Below are 15,768 nucleotides of genomic sequence, written 5' to 3'. Positions count from 1 at the left end.
CATGACTTATGGGACGCGCTAAGTTTGTTTTAAGCGTCCGATTCGCGTACGACATAGTGGTTAATGCAATAAAAAGAGATAGAACATGTTTCATCTTGGTTAGAAAGTAATGGAGAGATGTACAAATTTCTTTGATATGTTTTTTAAAAACCGAGGTACGTTTGTTAAGGATGGCTGTATCTAGGTATTTATATATCTATGGATTGCATAGGCAACTGGCGCCATCCATACGGCACAATAAATTACTGCAACCTTACGAATTGTCGTCGAGAATACGTTAAGATATGCAACCAGTAATACACCTGTATTATTATTTATAGTAGTGTATGATTAACCTTTCAATCAACAATCCATGCTGCGCCGCTCATATGTAAATCACTACATTGGCACAGATTACCTAGTGTAGGGTAATCATTTGCCGCAACCTGGTATGTATGCACCACTACTAGTTTCTTTCAAATATGTACATATTTACAGGGTAAATAAATGTTGAATTACAAATTCACATTTTGTTCCTGTGCCTTTTACACTAAAAGAGAATAAGAAGCTTGTACGGTCCTATTCCCGTAAGGGGACTAAACACAAAAATGGTGTTTGGGTGTATTGTACTCGATACGTTTGTATATTTTCGAGAAGCAGTGGTTTCAAATTTTAAATTTTTTAAAATAAACAAATGAAAATTCTAGTTGAGGGGGGTTTTGGGACATGAATAAATCTCTAGAATCAATGTTTGAAACGACACTTAAACAAAGCAGAGTAACAATCTGTCTCTTTTGCATGGCAATAGCCAGATACAATACTCCCTGAAGAAAGACTCATGGAACACTGTCATATCCTGACGCTAGTAATGAGGATTGTGCGTGCACAGGCATAATAGCTTGAATCCCTGTAACCTCGCCTGTAACATTTATAACTACAAATCAATTTTTAAAAAGTAATGTAAGTAATTCTTACCTCCACATATTGAATTAGTTGAGTACTGTATTGTATTGTAGTCATGTAGTATGTACACTGTTTCAAAGACTGCAAAAGGTGAAGAAAATTGATATTTCTTACAGATGGGAAGTAGCCTGTAGGAGTGATATTCAGGTGAAGTTCGAACACTTATGACCATAATGGATTTCTAGGTAAAACTTTTTCAATTTGTGTATGAATGCGACAGTTGCCAAGCAGAGCTTCAAGTAAGCTTAAGCAGACTTTGACATGTTGATTTCAAAGAATTAAATCATCCGAGTACCGACATTTAGTTCATTAACGGAAACCTTCACCACACAAATCCTATGTTAAAATCTTACCCTAGGTCACTACTTCTTGATAACAGTTGAACTTTCCAAGCACAAATGCGAGCAGGCACTTACAATTCAAATTTAAAGTCTCCTAACCTCACTATTAGTAACGCAGAACGACTGAAACATAACCGAGCAAATTTGTTAGATTTCCGCACTGTATAGTAGCTATAATCGATTTGCCGGTTTTAGCAAAACGTCGTTACGCGAAAATCAAAACAAAATTACCCCACAACCCGCCATTGTAGATATCACGTGACACCAACTTGAACACATTAGAACTACTCGTAGAGAACTACCAAGTGAAAGAACTACTATACAGGGTGGTGACTTGCGTAACGTATCATAGGGACTTCAATGTAAAATTTATGGCCCCTCAAATTATTTTAGAGCAAAAATGTATTAAGGTTTTTTGTAGGAAAAAATTTTTTACGCCGATAAAACGTGTTAGTTTTCAATTTTTTGTATAATAGACGGAAAACTGGAAAAATAAAACCCGCATCTTTTTCAATAATCTGTGATGCCATGGAATTTTATAATACTATTTTTCAATATGGCCCTTGGCTATGACCTGCCACCAGTATAGGAAGCCGAGTAAGGAATAAAGCTTACTCTAAGACTGCTACTCATTACATAATCCAACAAAAATATAAAACATTCATAAAATTGTTCTCATTTAAATTTTATTTTTTGTTATTTATAACTACACAAATTTTTTGAACTACTCTATACAAAAAGCATGGAGCAATACCTTTACATAAACGAAACCTTCCACGTTATCGCATTCCAATTTACTAAAGGACTAATTTGATAAACTAGCTGGCACCGTAATCGCACCTAAGCCATATCTGCAATATAAAAGATAAATGATTGCCCTTAAAAATGACGCACGTATTGCTTACGGTTTCGTATCTTGCACTGTTGCATGGCTTCGTTGAATCCCTGGCAGAGTGTTAAATCGGACTGATTACTAGCGCACTGTAGAAACTGTTTTATTTCCCAAGCGCAGGGACCTGTCTCGTCTAAGTTCTGTTGAGGCTGAGCGGATGCTGGAGCTGCTTGTTGTGGAGCCTGCGCGGGTTCGTTGCCGCCGCCACCGCTAAACATTCCTAAAAGGGTTTTGTGTACAAAATTTCACCGTTATGAATTTTCTTACCGGTCATGGCATGACCAACGGTGTGACCGATCGCCGAACCGATGGCTACACCTCCAGCGGTCGCTGCCATTTGTCCGAAGAGACTCGGTTGTTGAGGTGCGGGCGTTGCCATCGCAGGGGGATGACTTGGTGGATGCGCCGCAGCCGCAGGTGGTGCTCTCGCGGGGAGATTGGTCCTAAAAAACCACGCAGCATGATTAGGTTAGGTAATAACACAGCAGTAATTAACGGTTATTAACACTTTACCTAGGAGCTGGTGCGGACCTTGGTGATGGTGATGCTGATCGTCCTCGTCGTGGCATTTTTCTTGGCTAATTTTATTGAGAAGAAATAGGTACGACGTTTATTTAACAACGTTTGACAGTTCTAGAAATTTCTGATCAGACGTAGTTGATGAAGGAACACGCGACTCGGTATTGCGTATTGGAACGTGATAGAGAGAGATAGAGTTGACGTTTTGAAAACTCTCCAAATCATGTGATAATGACAGTATTGAGGGTTTAAAGGTCATTTTTAGTATTTTTATCATTGTTGTTGCCTATTTTTTTTTAAATTTTTGGTTTCATAATTTCATGTGAAGAATATAATAAAATATTTAGGAATGACAATAGGACATACATACTGTGACAATAGAATAAATCACGATTGGTACTTAGGCAACCAACTGTACTTTACAGAGCCCATTTTGCCTAATATTTACTGATTATCCGTCCTTGGATGCAACAGTTTATAAATATACATAATTTGTAGTATTTTTATAATTTATTAAAAGGAAAATCTTAAAAATAAATGATTTTTGTTCATTTATTTTAGACCGCAAATTTTCAACACAAAACGCCAATTTGGAGATTGAAAAGACATGAGCTAATCTCAGGACACAAAAATCTTGAAATTCGGTTTTAGGCTCAAAATTCATAAAATGATCCTACGAGAAATTGAGATAGACGTCTTAAACTAAATCTACGATTTTACCCCCACTCCAACTTTTTAAGGCTAATAGTGCCCTCCAAAAATTGGCGGTTTTTTCCAAAAAATCAAAAAAATTAATTTTGGCCCTTTTTTAGGTAAAATATCGACTGAAACAGTAATTTCATGGGGAAGTAATATCAGATGAAGATTAATAAACGAAGCATAATATGTATCCAATAGTTCTTTAGTTACCTTATAAAATCTAAAAATGGGAAAACCAAGATATCTTGTTGACTTGGAGTCTCCATAACTACTTAAGCTTCGACACTCATGTTCAGTTCACCGGCAGTCCGTGGACTGTCAGTCCTGGCTGGCCGTCCATTGTCATTGCTCAAAATTGTTCCGACTGGCCGAGCAATATTTACAATGCAATTTTCACAAGTCTCATCAATGAGAACGTTCGCGGGTGTATACGCGGTAGGTATATAGCCATTGCGAATACTGTGGGAAGCCGTACACACTAGAAAATATACCGAACGAATTCTTCGAAAATTTTCTTTGATGCGCCACCTGGCGATAGCGAAAACTAGAAAATGCTAACGTATTCGTTCGCTTGTGATTGTGCGTTCACATTTAGCCGAGCGAATCCACTCGGCCGAAATCGTCCGCTATATGAATATGCGCCTTAACGTGTGTTGCAAACCGTGACAATTGCTTCGTGACCTATACACGCAAATAAATTATGAAATTAATCTAAACACCTTTTATAGCTACTAAAATTTGAAGATTAAATGCAGTTTAAACATATGTAAATCCATATGTTGTTATACATCCTACGCTTTTTGAAGGATTATCAAAAAATAGTTTCGTTGTGGCGAGATTAGAGTTAACGGTTTCACCAACACAGAGTTACCAATGTACAAGGAATGTTTAAAATTTACTTACGAATACTTCCGACTTGGTTGCTGTAATTTCATTGAACCGGTACTGCTTCTACTAAACGAGCCATGCCCACTGCCACCTTTTCCTTGTCGAGGCATATTGTGCGGAAGTTACCTACTTGAATTTATATGCACATGAAAAATGTATGTCGTGACAATACTATATTTTGACAATTTCACCTGGTGTGCCACTTGATCTATTGACACAGAATTGTTTATACGGGGAATTTTTCTTAAGACCACATTTACACGGGGATAAAGTCACATGCACAGGTATTTTTGATAAAAAGTCGTTTGTAAGTATGTGAAGCATATAATCGCTCATACGGATTTGGCAGACATAATTAACATAGTATTAAATGGGTTGGATCTCAATTTTAGCTGAAGTTTTCAGAAACCTAAGACAGTGATTTCAGCAAGACGGTGCGACGAGTCATATCGCTGGTCAGTCGTTGACTGGGGATCATTTTGGTGACAGTGTGATTTCCCGAAAAACAGACCTTAATTATCCCCCACATAACCCCGACCTTACTCACCCGGATGCATACATCTGGGGCATGATGAAAACAGCAATTTTTCAAAACGACCCGCCGACTCGGGAATTGACAATTGCAATTATCCGCTTCTTCCGTACGTTCTTTGTCGATTTATTGCTTTTGACTTGATAACTGATTTTTGTTGTACAATTTGAGTTTGATTTGTGTCTATTTTTCTTTTGTTTTTTGTTCTGGTAGTTGATTTATTTCATGTATTTGTGCAGGACATATCAGGTTTTTTGCCAATAAAAGGTTTTCCTGCTACCGCCTTATTGTGTGTTCTTAGTCTCTTACGCATAGAATTCTGCATTTTATTCAATACCCTTCCCGATTATGTTTCACATCCCATCACATAAAAGAACCCACAACGCAGGACCTATTTGTGCTATCCAGTCCGAGTCGACTGCTACCGAAATGAAAGTGGGTGTTCGTCGCCAGCAAGAGAAAAATACCAAAGATTCAGTCAACAACATAATTTATTTCGTAAACTTATAGTTAATTATTTATACCTAGAGCTTGATTAACAGTTCGCTGAAAAGTGGCATTGATTTGTTTGTGAATATCCATACTGGTTTCTAAATCCTTCATAAACTCTTCCAACTCTCTCAGTTTGTCAATGTTTGAATCAGTACTTACAGTTTTATCTGCCCTTACCATTTTTTCTATCTCATCTAGATCAATCTCTTCAACTGAGATCGTGTTCTGATTAGTTCTCCTGACATCATGCGCGTACACCTTCTCTGGTAACTTCTTTATTTCGCTCTTAACCAGCGGATTTTCCAAATAAAACCACTCCTCAGATTTGAACCTCTCGAGAGCTTGAGTTTTATAAACGACGAACGACTGCGTAAACGTCGACTTGGCGTGAAACGGGGTGTGGCGTAGAAGAAAATTGCCCTCCTGCAGCTTCTCGGCGGAAATCACTCCCATTATGTCGATCCAGAGGAGGTTTTTTATTCTATCAAAGTCGCACGACGGGTCGTAGTTCTTCAAAACAACTGCCATCACTTTGTAGAATACTTTCTGTGGATTTTTGAAAATCGATAAGCAATACGCGAAGAGATCCTTCTCCAGTGTGGACTCGTCGTTAGGAGGCCATACCGATTTGTATTCGGGTAGTTTTAGTGAGTTTAGGGTTTTACGAAGTAGAGATCGATATGTCGCCTTTCTCCAAAATGAAGGGAAGGACCTGAAACATGATTTTAATTGTTTCAAGTAGTTAAAGGGACACCTGAGTCAGAACGTTACATGACATTCTAGCGCATGCGTTTGGGCGCAAATCATTTGACGTGCGAATATGAACAGGCCTGTTTATGAAAATAAGAGTGTTCCACTGACCTGTTAATATTAAACAAGTCGGTTTAACAGGAACAGGTCTGTTGAACAGCGCTAGAACCTCACTGTCTGTCTGGCGTGTAATGTGACTGTCTATAACTACTGTTCCACAAAGGAACTTTCTAGTTTAAAGCATCATCTAGCGGCGGTAATTTTAAACAAAAAGTACCTCTTAGATTATTAGTAGAACAAACCTATAATCGCATGGTAGGACTTCTGGTATCTTTTCGTGCAGTAGCACATCAAATTCGATGGGAAAACTGGGATAGTCCAAACAGGTGTGGTCCGAAACGATCTCCTTGAGTTTATCGATGCCTTGATTGTACAAACCAATCACTAAATTTGGCGACTTTAAGCATGTTTTGTAGTTCGCATTCCAAACAGAGCAGCTCTTCATTCGATTCCATAAGTCGATTGATAAGTGCGAGTAAACGAACGAACCCACCATGTCCAGCTCGAGAGGGGGAGGTTTCTGAATGTTTTCAGAGAGAAAATCTAAACTCTCTTTAACAGCGCTCAGTATGGAGTGTCGTTGGAATTGACACGTAATTACTTTATAATTTGTGATGCGCGGGTTCTTCTCCAGAAGCACTCCTAATTTTTGAGAGTTAATACTTTGAGCCTCATCGTTAACGAATACAACTGCTACAGCTAACCGGCAACATTTTGGAAAATTTTTTATCGCAAACGAAATTCGTTGGTGAAGGTGGTCACTGGGCTCGTGTGACAAGAACACAATTCCATTCGAGTTGCTGTCAACCTCTAATACCTACAACAATAACCGTGTTCTCATTCACATTAAACCACAGCCTAAACACAATGCGCTTTGCACCGATACAAACTAACCCATGCCATTGATTCTAATGGCGTTTTCTTGCTGAAACAACCCTAGCGCGCATTTGATTGAAAAAGGAGCCTAAACGGAAAAAAAGATACAAACAAATTTATAATTGTGGGCAACTTAATGAATGGGTTAGCATCCCACTACGCTATAATACTAACAGACCAACGACCATAATGGCCTTTAGCAAACTGTGGGTCCATTGCAGAGTGCTTTGTACTTAGACTGCGGTGAAGCAACTAAAATACATACTCCCTGCTTCCTTTCGATGCAATACCCCAACAATTTGCCACTTTGATATTGATCGACTCTCGCTGTAGATCCATAGCGATCCTTCCATTTGAAATACTGCATTAAAACGCTCTCGATAACGCTCAACCCGACCTTAACTTCCTTAAAATCGGGCAGTGAGACAGTAACCTTCCAGAAGAGTTCGTTCGGAAGTCTCGTCTGCATCTTCGTGTAACTCGCGAGTAACAACTTGTAATAGTAGCTAATGTCGATACTGTCGACTTGTTCTCTTTCGGACGCGGCAATCTCGTACGATTTCCCAGTCTTATAGCGTTTAATATTTTGCAACATCAACTCCTGGTTTGCGGTGAGGAGTTGCGCCGCCTCCTCGGAAACGGAACGTTCGGGCAACCAGACCGGATTCTGATCGATTGCGTGTCGTTTTCTCTTGATTAGACGACACTTCTTCTTCCATAGGGCGACGAATTGGCGGGTTTTAAAGTTTCTGATGTTGGTCGCTATGTCGTTGAGACGTTCTTCTTTTCGTATTGCTTCGACTCGTGCTAGGAGGTCGTTCATAAGTTCCGTGACGGTTTTGTTTATTTCGATTCTTAGTAGTCGTTCTTTTTCCACCAGCATAGCTGCAAAAATAGACGTTGCCGAATTACCAAGGCACACCTCAAGATGATAAATTGAGAATAAAGCCACCCATGTGCACCCACCTACTTCCAAACCAGAATTAGACAGATGAAGACGTTAAAAAGAACATGAGATTCGAAAACACCCAAACAGAATGAGTTCAGATGATCAGAAATAAGGTGCTCAAGGATTTGAATTTAATAATTAGCACTCTCAAACAACTAAAGAGTAGGTAGTAAGTTTCGTAATACAACAGTCTACTTCTTTACATTTCCTGCAGCTTCTGTTACAATTCGGTCCAAAAATGAACGCCCTAGTAACTGTGAGTAGCATGAACTTATCCAAACACACTTACAAAACAATATTTATTATTTTAGGAAAAACAACTGAATTAAGATCAAAGTAGAGAATACAGTTTATGTAAAATAGAGCGATGAAACACGAAAAGAACAAAAACGCTACAAACTCAAAACTTAGACTTAAAGTGAACTTTACCTATGCGCCTCTTCTCCATTTCCTCTTCCTTCTCCCTTTTGCGCCTTTCGTTTTCCTTCCTCAACGCCTCCTCTTTCATCCTTGCCAATTCCTCCAAGCGCAGTTTCTCCAACCTCTCCCGTTCGCGTTGCTCTTCGGCGGCCCGTTCCATTAACCTGCGCTTCGTCTCCTCCTCCTTTAAACGCAGCACCTCGGCCATGTTCGTTTCCACCTTTTCTGACGCCGGACGAGCAGTTTGAACGAGCGGCGCGCCAAAATCGAATTTCTGATTGGCAAAAATGGGCGGCTGGGAACCGCTGAAGTGGGCAGGCGCTTGAGGTAGGGCAGTTTTGGGTTTGCTCGCGGCATCCGAACCGAAGAACGATTGCATGATGCTCTCGTTTTGGTTCTTTTGCGTTGGAAAAATTGGCACGTTAAATACTGGTTTTTGGGGTTGAGGTTGGACGACTGTTGAGGCGAACTGATTGTCGTTGGATGGAAGGGGAAATATGCCCAATGATTTTTGTTGGGCGGTAGCCGATTGAGGCATTTTAAATGTGAACTGTTTCGCGGCTTCGCTCGGTTTCGTCCCGCCGAAAATGCCCAGGCGCGGAGGCGAGTCGGCCTTAGTTTTGAAAATAGATTCATTTTTAAATGCCCAAAAGGGTAGCGGTTGATTTAATTTTTCACCATCGGGCTGGTCGACAGCTGTCACTTTAGGCTGCTCTAGAATTTCGGATGGAATTTGTGCCTCCTTGATGATTTCCTTTAAAGTGTCCGTCATTATTAGAACGCCATTTTCGGCGAAACTGTTGCGGGGTACGTAGCTTTTGTAGAGCGGAGGTGGAAGAACGCCTCCACAGACAACTTCTCCAACTGACTTGGTCCGTTTTGATTCGACGACATTTACTGCTCGATCTAGGGTTATCGGTATCTCCGGTTCCTGATGAGCTTTGCGATCGAGAATTACCTGAGACTCATCCTGATTTAAGTAAAGACCAAAAGACGCCAAAAATTCTGTTAGCGACGAGGCATCTTCGAACGCCAGCAGGTGCTGCAGTTCGGACAGGGGGAATTGTGTGTACGGCGTCCGTGGCGAGTAGCATTTTAAAATCGTCGAAAGAGCTGTACCGCGCACTTGTATAAAATAACGCAGCAAAATACAGGCGTTCAGGTAATTGGTGGAACGGACCAGCTTGAAAAACTTTACGAAGTTATTCTTGTCGAGCGCGGAGTAGACTTCCAAAGCAAATTTCACTTCGGGAGACTTTTGAATGTTCAGTTTTAATTGTTGAACCTAGAAAAGTAAATTAGACGATAACAGTCAATGTGCGCAAAGTAAGAAAGTAAAATACGATTTTCCTTAGTTTGCGTGCCTCATTAATTCTGTTTTTGGGGCATATTCTCATGTCAACGTATGAACAAAATTTTAAAAAATCACTCTAACCACATTGCTACATTAGCTGATAACAAATCCGTTAGTTTCATAACAAACAATTATGTGTAAAAGCATAACTTCCGCAAGTCTCACTGCGATATTCTGCGCCAAAAGTTGTATAACCCAAAAATGACATCAGATTTATCAAGAAAAAGTAAGTAACTTATTTCTAATCTTATTCGTTACTTTGACCGTGAAAGAGATAATGGTGGTCTATTTTTGCCAGTCGTAGCAGTGAGAGAGGTGAGTGGTTACTTTAGTAATATAAGAATTTGTATATGTAACAACCTTAATTTTACAGAGTTTCGGATGCACTAAATATTAGCCTCCGAACAGTGACGTCTATTTCATAAATTTCTCAACATCAAGTCAGTCTCAAGCTCATAAAAATCAAGGCAATGTAAGAAACCCGTTAGCGATGTGAATGGTTTCACACAAGCAGCGATTCGGAACTCCATCTACAACATGATCCAACACAGTAGGTTACAACACACGAATGGTACATGGGCGTTTATGCCAACTGTACAAAAATTATAGGCTTCTTCATGTAAACAAAAATTCCATAGGTGACTTGACAGCAACTCTTTTTTGATCGCATAGTATCATATTAAATTAATATTTGAGTAGATATTATAAGCCGTTTACGTTTGTCTTTTAGAACATGTTACACTTCAATCACCTTTGCAAATTCTAAAAGAGAAAAACTTATATAATGGGTCCGCTATCAAAAAGAGAATCCAAGAAAAGGTTTAATGGGGTTACCCAATATTGCACTATCAAGAGTCAATTTTTTAAATACGTATGTAAAAAATATGCAATCTGAGACTGGACGCCAATTCACCTTTTTTTGATGAAACGTGGGTATTTGAAAATGGGACGCAGGTAACATACTGGTATTGATAAGAACAATATCATCTTCTAACTATTTGAGATATGTGGTTTTACATGTCGGAAATATGAGCACTGGAGCATCTTTAATTATTGCTTCAAAAACAAATGTTCCAGATTACCACAGGGAAATGAACAAGGACAGTTCTCTTAAGTGGTTCGGGGACCATTTGCTACCAAATTTAGAACCATAGCTGATTATTATGGACTATGCTAGTTATCACAATAGCTTACTGGAAAACTTGCCAAATTCTTCCTGAACTAAAGCACAACTACAGGCATGGCTACAGCACAAAAATGTTGCAAAATAATTTGCAAAGATGATGATTTTTTTGTAACTGATGATTCAGGTTAATAACGATTTGAAGTCAACAAAATGGCTGTTGAAAGGCGCCTGCAGTGTTTACAAGAGTCAAAAAATACTTTCTCATTGCCACTATGTAAGCTCTACAAGATAGAGTTGAGAGATTTTCTATACAACGTTTCGTTTCTGAGAAATCATCATCAACTTTATTTTTTATATGGCCCGTAAACAAAGTAGGTACATACTGGATTGGGTAGCATTACTTTTTATTACTAATATAACGATGTACGAAATGTAAGTTGAAAACTGTTGATTTCAACAGGATGGTGCAACCGCACACAACCCCCCCCCCCCTCCCCAATCGCGCGAGAATACCTATTGAACATATTTTTCATTTTCCAGGAAATTTGTTCGATAGTTATTCTCGCACGATTAGGATGATTGTACGCGGGTGCACCATCCTGTTGAAACCAACAATTTCCAACTGTTGTTTTTTTGTGTGTGTCATACATCGACGTAATAAAAAATGTTACTCTACACAGTATGTACTTTTTCTTACGACCCATTTAAAAAAATAAGGTTGATGATGATTTCTCCGAAACAAAACGTTGTATTCAAAATTTCTCAAAGGTGTCTTGTAGAGCTTAAAAAGTGGCAATGGAAAGTGTTTTTTTAAATTTTTCTGTATCTGTTCAAATAACATAAAAAAAATTAAAAACAAAATCGGCAAATTTCTGTTTTTCTGGCATGTCTTCGGAAGTAATCGGAATTTTCTGACTTTCTTTACAGCATGATAATAACTCTTTAATTGCACAACTTTTCCCTAATTTAACGATCGTTGTATCTTCTATACCTATGGTTTCGGAGATTCCCATGATAGACATCCTTATGTTGGACACAGTGTATGTACTTATCAAAATTCATTCAGGGTAGAACAGTCAAACGAGTTGGACATTTTGATTGCTGTGAGAAATTACACAGTTGTTTATCCCTTGTGCGCCATTTTGGGGTCGAAAAAAAAAAATTGCAAAATTTTTAAAGCATATCATTGTCACTTTGTCTTTGGAGTTTCTCCTTCGTCCAACTCCAGCCTCTATAAAAAAATACTCACCTCCCACATAAAATTACCATCATTTAAATTGAGCAAAATAATATACGCCCGAAACTCCGCCTCATTCTTGCAGCTTTCCCCTTTCAACTCCAAATCGTGATACATATACTTCAAGGTTTGCAAGCACTTCGTCAAATTTTCTGTGTTAATCTTCTGGTCAAACACAGACGGATCTTCAGCGACCAACCTCGCGGAGCAGTGTATATGGAAACGGGCGCACTGCTCCAACAATGCGACCGATCCATGACAGCACAGCTCCTGTTGAGTAATATCCTTTCGTATACTCCGCGTACGATCCCAAAGAAAGTGGTACCACTCAGCCAGATTAACCTACAAGTTTTCCAAATAGTTCGAAAATCGACAAAAAACGTACCAGTACATCTTCCACGTCGCACAAATTCATAATGTTGTGCGTCAAATATCCCATCGACAATTCTAAAGTTGCAACCGGTCGCAATTCGTGTGGCAGGGGTGCCTCTTGATCTGCGGAGCTTCGCGAGTATTGCTTAATCGCGAGGTACGGATTCATGCACTTTCCCACCGCGTCTTGTTCGTATAGCGCCACCTATTGAGGAACATTTAAAATGCGAATAACAACCGAATAAACTACCTGGTGCTGTATTTCGCGTTGCAATCGTTCTTTTTCGGGACACATATCCGGACAAGTGCCCTTCGTTGCCTTATCCATGTTAGTCAATTTCTTCAGACGCAGCCTCATCAGTTTGTCTCGCGCTTCTAGCACCTTATATTTGTCTTCAATGGTATGGGTCACCTGCTTAATTGTACTAAGTAGCTCCAGTTGCTCTGGAGTCCAACCGCTACAAAAATTTCAAATTCAAAAATGTAAATGAAAGGTTGAAGTATACTTTTTCGATGTTGGTTTCTCAATTCGCTTAGTTTTCTTTGTAGCGGCACTTGACGGTCTGGGAGGTGAATCGACTAGCATAGCTGCAAATGTCACGCCAATAGTCGACTTACAAGACAACTTATGCAGTATGGCAAGGCAAACAAACTTTTGTGCTAAGTTTATGTCATGTCAATAAAAAAATAAGGTTACAATTTAAGAAAACAAAAATTAATTAAAGAGTTTGTTATACTCCATATTGTAGCGAATTTTCCAGAAATCCCGATAAACATTGAACCGCCAGGAAAGATTAGTCATAAGAACGTAAAATGTGTTTTCCTCTAGAACATTCGGGAGCACTCGAGTTTACTTCATATAAAAGTCATCGAATTGCGTTTCAAGTCAGTTCCAATTTCAACGCCGAAGTAAACAGTTCGAGAGGTTATGAATTGTGTCATTGAGGGTATTAGTCAATGATTGTGTATATGTGAGTAACAAATAATATTGCAACAGTTATAAATCAATTCATTTCAAGACTGTTATACATTTATTGTTAATTAATTGACAATAAATAAAGCTGGCAATTAAAGTTACGTTACAATATCTTTTATTATAAAGGCAGTTATTCTTTTTTAAACATTTCAACCATTTCTTAAACAAAAGAACCAACATGAAATTAAATTCAAAAACCAAAAGTTGTTCTAGCACGACAGTCCAAAAACAAAACAATACTATGTTAGATTGTTCTGCGATGTGCCATGGTTCTTTTTGTACCTAAATAATAAATAAACTCCCAAAGCTGGTATTTTTTGAAAATATTAAGAAGCTAAAGGAGAATAAAATATGTTTGAAGGCTAAGTAGGTACCTATTTTTTTTTATTGGTACTCTCCCCACTTAACCCATTATACAAGCAGGCAAAGTTAGAGCTCATCTAAGCTACGCAGGCGGGCTCATATCGCTATATTATCTAAAATTCTTCTATACGTGTGTTTGTGACTGAAAGGCATCTTTGGTTAAAATTTAAAAAAAAATTCCATAAATAAGAAAGTTGACATTGCGCAGTCTGCGCATGCGCACATCTGATTTTATTATATGCGATATGTTTGCCTATACCAGAAGTATCTGTGATTAAAATATCAACAAAATACATTAATAAAAATCAAAAACTCTACGTTGCTTCTAAAAAAAGGAAAAACCTATAAGTGAAAAACATTGACCACCCCTTTGGCGGCAACCACTTCCGATGCTTCGACGCTGGAAATGTTGATAAAAAATCAAGATTTTTGAAAAAATCAAAATTTTCTTTATTTAAATTGGACTTCATTTTTTCTTATATGATGAATAGTTGTACTTAAATATTCTTTTAAACTGGAATGCAAAGATACAACTAAAAAACACACATTCCAAATGAAGATCCTTCCCTTAAGTGGTTATCACTATCTGCCAAATTTCTTTCCATTTCCTTTCTAATCTCGTTTCTAATTCTCTTCAAATTTGCATGATTATCTCTTCCCAGAAGGTTCCCCTTGAGTGGCTCTAAAATTGATTGTTCTTCTGAAGATTTTAAGGTTCCATCAAGTTCTCCTAGAGATCTCTAATGCTCATAGTCCAAAACTGTAAATTTCTCGGTAGGTACCCATTTACCCAGTTGGAACACAATTTTTTGACTGGTGTGCTTTTATGAGGCAAGAAACAACAAATTGTAGGGTTTGGAGGTTAGATAAAAAAAATGCATAAGATTTACAATGTGTTTCAGTGTAAAAAACTTAAAAAACATAATAATTTGTGCGTGTGGTGATAAAAAAACTTCAGTTATGTCTATTAGTTCCTGGAGCAAGTTACCCTTATTCCTCTATTACTATAAAAATATCACCTAGACCCTTGGGGGGCACCTATTGTGCTTTATAGATAATCCGCCCCTGGACACAACCACCCATTAAAAGAGCACAATCCAGCACAACTTTAATTTTTTAATCCCAAATTGAGAGTTTACTTTTTACTTAAGACATTGCACAAATCTAAGGCAAATTACTACCAAAGTCTGATTACTTGAAATCGATACTTAGCACGCGAAGTTCTATCACATAACAACTTACCTTCTTGTCGTAAATTGTACACACTTCTTTCGTTTATTGAGGCCATCGCAGCCAATTCCTCTTGTACTTCCCGATCCGGCAACCAGATAGGATCGTTATCTTTCTTAGCTTGCCTAGTTTTGGGTCTACTGCTATACTTACTTATGTTTAATTTTTTGCCTTGATAATAATTCGCGTTAAATAATGCCCTTTGCGCGTCTTCATAGGTTTTATAGTGAACGTAGCATATTTTACTTTTCGGTTTAATGATTATATGTTGAACTTCCCCGAACTGCTCGAAGAATTGTCGAGCCACACTTTTCTTTAGGAACTCATCCGGCATATCAAGACATCTTGAAACGGACAATGTTGAGAAAACTGGGGGAAATCCTTACAGAATTTTTACCTTATTTTAGAAACATCCACTGGTACATCTTCTTCCACTTCCATTGTATTATTTTTGATCACAGTTCGTTTAAATGAAATAATGAAAGCTTTTAGGTTTATTTACAAACAGGAATTCGATCTTAACCTAAAAATTCAGTTGAGTATTATCAATCCTATGTTGCCAAATCTGTGTAATGTAAAAATGACACACCTACAGGCCCAACGTCCGTCTCAGTTGGTTAAAAATGTGTGACGATTACATTTAATTTTAAACCGAATAATTCGTGTAGTTTTGAAATTTGGAAAGTTACCATTGTACCATTGATTATGTGTATATAATCAATGATTGTACCGATCTCTTAAGAAAAATAG

General features: G+C 38.3%; 2 protein-coding genes and 1 long non-coding RNA gene across 6 annotated transcripts; 1 reads left to right on the top strand and 2 right to left on the bottom strand.

Annotated features, from left to right (window-relative positions):
* Positions 1-312: 312 nt before the first annotated feature.
* Positions 313-1,130, top strand: LOC116178929. Its single transcript, XR_004146915.1, has 3 exons — positions 313-428; positions 478-939; positions 996-1,130. It is a non-coding gene; the product is annotated as an uncharacterized LOC116178929 (long non-coding RNA).
* An 821-nt stretch (positions 1,131-1,951) lies between these two features.
* On the bottom strand, positions 1,952-4,435 carry LOC116177712 (coiled-coil-helix-coiled-coil-helix domain-containing protein 10, mitochondrial-like). Of its 2 annotated transcripts, none has more exons than XM_031496766.1 (4): positions 4,297-4,435; positions 2,443-2,618; positions 2,189-2,395; positions 1,952-2,134 (listed from the first exon to the last, which is right to left on the bottom strand). In XM_031496766.1, the coding sequence occupies exons 1-4, from the start codon at positions 4,389-4,391 to the stop codon at positions 2,124-2,126; spliced, it is 489 nt and encodes a 162-aa protein (XP_031352626.1). In that variant the 5' UTR covers positions 4,392-4,435; the 3' UTR covers positions 1,952-2,123. The 2 variants fall into 2 exon arrangements, with proteins under 2 accessions (XP_031352626.1, XP_031352627.1); XM_031496767.1 differs by lacking the exon at positions 4,297-4,435 and adding an exon at positions 2,689-2,865.
* An 851-nt stretch (positions 4,436-5,286) lies between these two features.
* Positions 5,287-15,745, bottom strand: LOC116177710 (protein xmas-2). Of its 3 annotated transcripts, XM_031496763.1 has the most exons (11): positions 15,608-15,745; positions 15,416-15,541; positions 15,031-15,362; positions 12,956-13,037; positions 12,700-12,907; positions 12,463-12,654; positions 12,090-12,419; positions 8,370-9,645; positions 7,257-7,876; positions 6,358-6,932; positions 5,287-6,017 (listed from the first exon to the last, which is right to left on the bottom strand). In XM_031496763.1, the coding sequence occupies exons 2-11, from the start codon at positions 15,457-15,459 to the stop codon at positions 5,324-5,326; spliced, it is 4,353 nt and encodes a 1,450-aa protein (XP_031352623.1). In that variant the 5' UTR covers positions 15,460-15,541; positions 15,608-15,745; the 3' UTR covers positions 5,287-5,323. The 3 variants fall into 3 exon arrangements, with proteins under 3 accessions (XP_031352623.1, XP_031352622.1, XP_031352624.1); XM_031496762.1 differs by lacking the exon at positions 15,608-15,745 and having other exon boundaries at positions 15,416-15,593; XM_031496764.1 differs by lacking the exon at positions 15,608-15,745 and having other exon boundaries at positions 12,469-12,654; positions 15,416-15,593.
* Between the last annotated feature and the right edge of the window lie 23 nt (positions 15,746-15,768).

The sequence above is a fragment of the Photinus pyralis genome, unplaced genomic scaffold (assembly GCF_008802855.1).
Source record: "Photinus pyralis isolate 1611_PpyrPB1 unplaced genomic scaffold, Ppyr1.3 Ppyr1.4_LG8, whole genome shotgun sequence".
NCBI classification, from domain to species: domain Eukaryota; kingdom Metazoa; phylum Arthropoda; class Insecta; order Coleoptera; family Lampyridae; genus Photinus; species Photinus pyralis.
The sequence above is the reverse complement of the archived record's forward strand: the minus strand, read 5'-3'. Positions and strand labels throughout refer to the sequence as shown.